General features: G+C 52.6%; 1 protein-coding gene across 1 annotated transcript in view; it reads right to left on the reverse strand.

Moving 5' to 3' along the window:
• Positions 1-468, reverse strand: part of PGLS (6-phosphogluconolactonase) — a gene marked incomplete at its 5' end in the record, with an annotated part of 998 nt that extends 530 nt beyond the window's left edge. Inside the window, one exon of the mRNA XM_009703114.1 lies at positions 448-468. Within this exon, the coding sequence (XP_009701416.1) occupies positions 448-468 (21 nt within the window). The remainder of the gene's footprint in view (positions 1-447) is intronic.
• Between the last annotated feature and the right edge of the window lie 7 nt (positions 469-475).

Below are 475 nucleotides of genomic sequence, written 5' to 3' on the forward strand. Positions count from 1 at the left end.
ACGGGGGGAGGGACCGCTGCCGAGGGCGTCTGAGGGTCCTCAGCCCTTCCACACCCCCACTAAAGCCAAGAGTTCCGGTTTTGTTGCCCCCCAAACTCCCCAAATCAGAAAAAAAATTTAAAAGAAACAAGCAGGGGGACAAGTCAACCTCAACGCCTTCCACACCCCCACTAAAGCCAAGAGTTCCGGTTTTGTTGCCCCCCAAACTCCCCAAATCAGAAAAAAAATTTAAAAGAAACAAGCAGGGGGACAAGTCAACCTCAACGTTTTTTTTTTTTCTCCCCACAAGAGTTTTTTTCCCGCCTCCTATTTATTTGGTAAACCACAACGCCCCCAAATTGGGAACCGCAGCACCGACTCGCCATTTGCGAGTTACCGATGAAAATACCGGGGTAACGGCATCCCCACGGACACTCGTGGCAGTCAAACGCCAGTGGCTGAGCTCACCTGGAGCAGGGGGTGGCCGGGGAAGAGG

Source organism: Cariama cristata, unplaced genomic scaffold, assembly GCF_000690535.1.
Source record: "Cariama cristata isolate BGI_N322 unplaced genomic scaffold, ASM69053v1 scaffold28006, whole genome shotgun sequence".
NCBI lineage: Eukaryota > Metazoa > Chordata > Aves > Cariamiformes > Cariamidae > Cariama > Cariama cristata.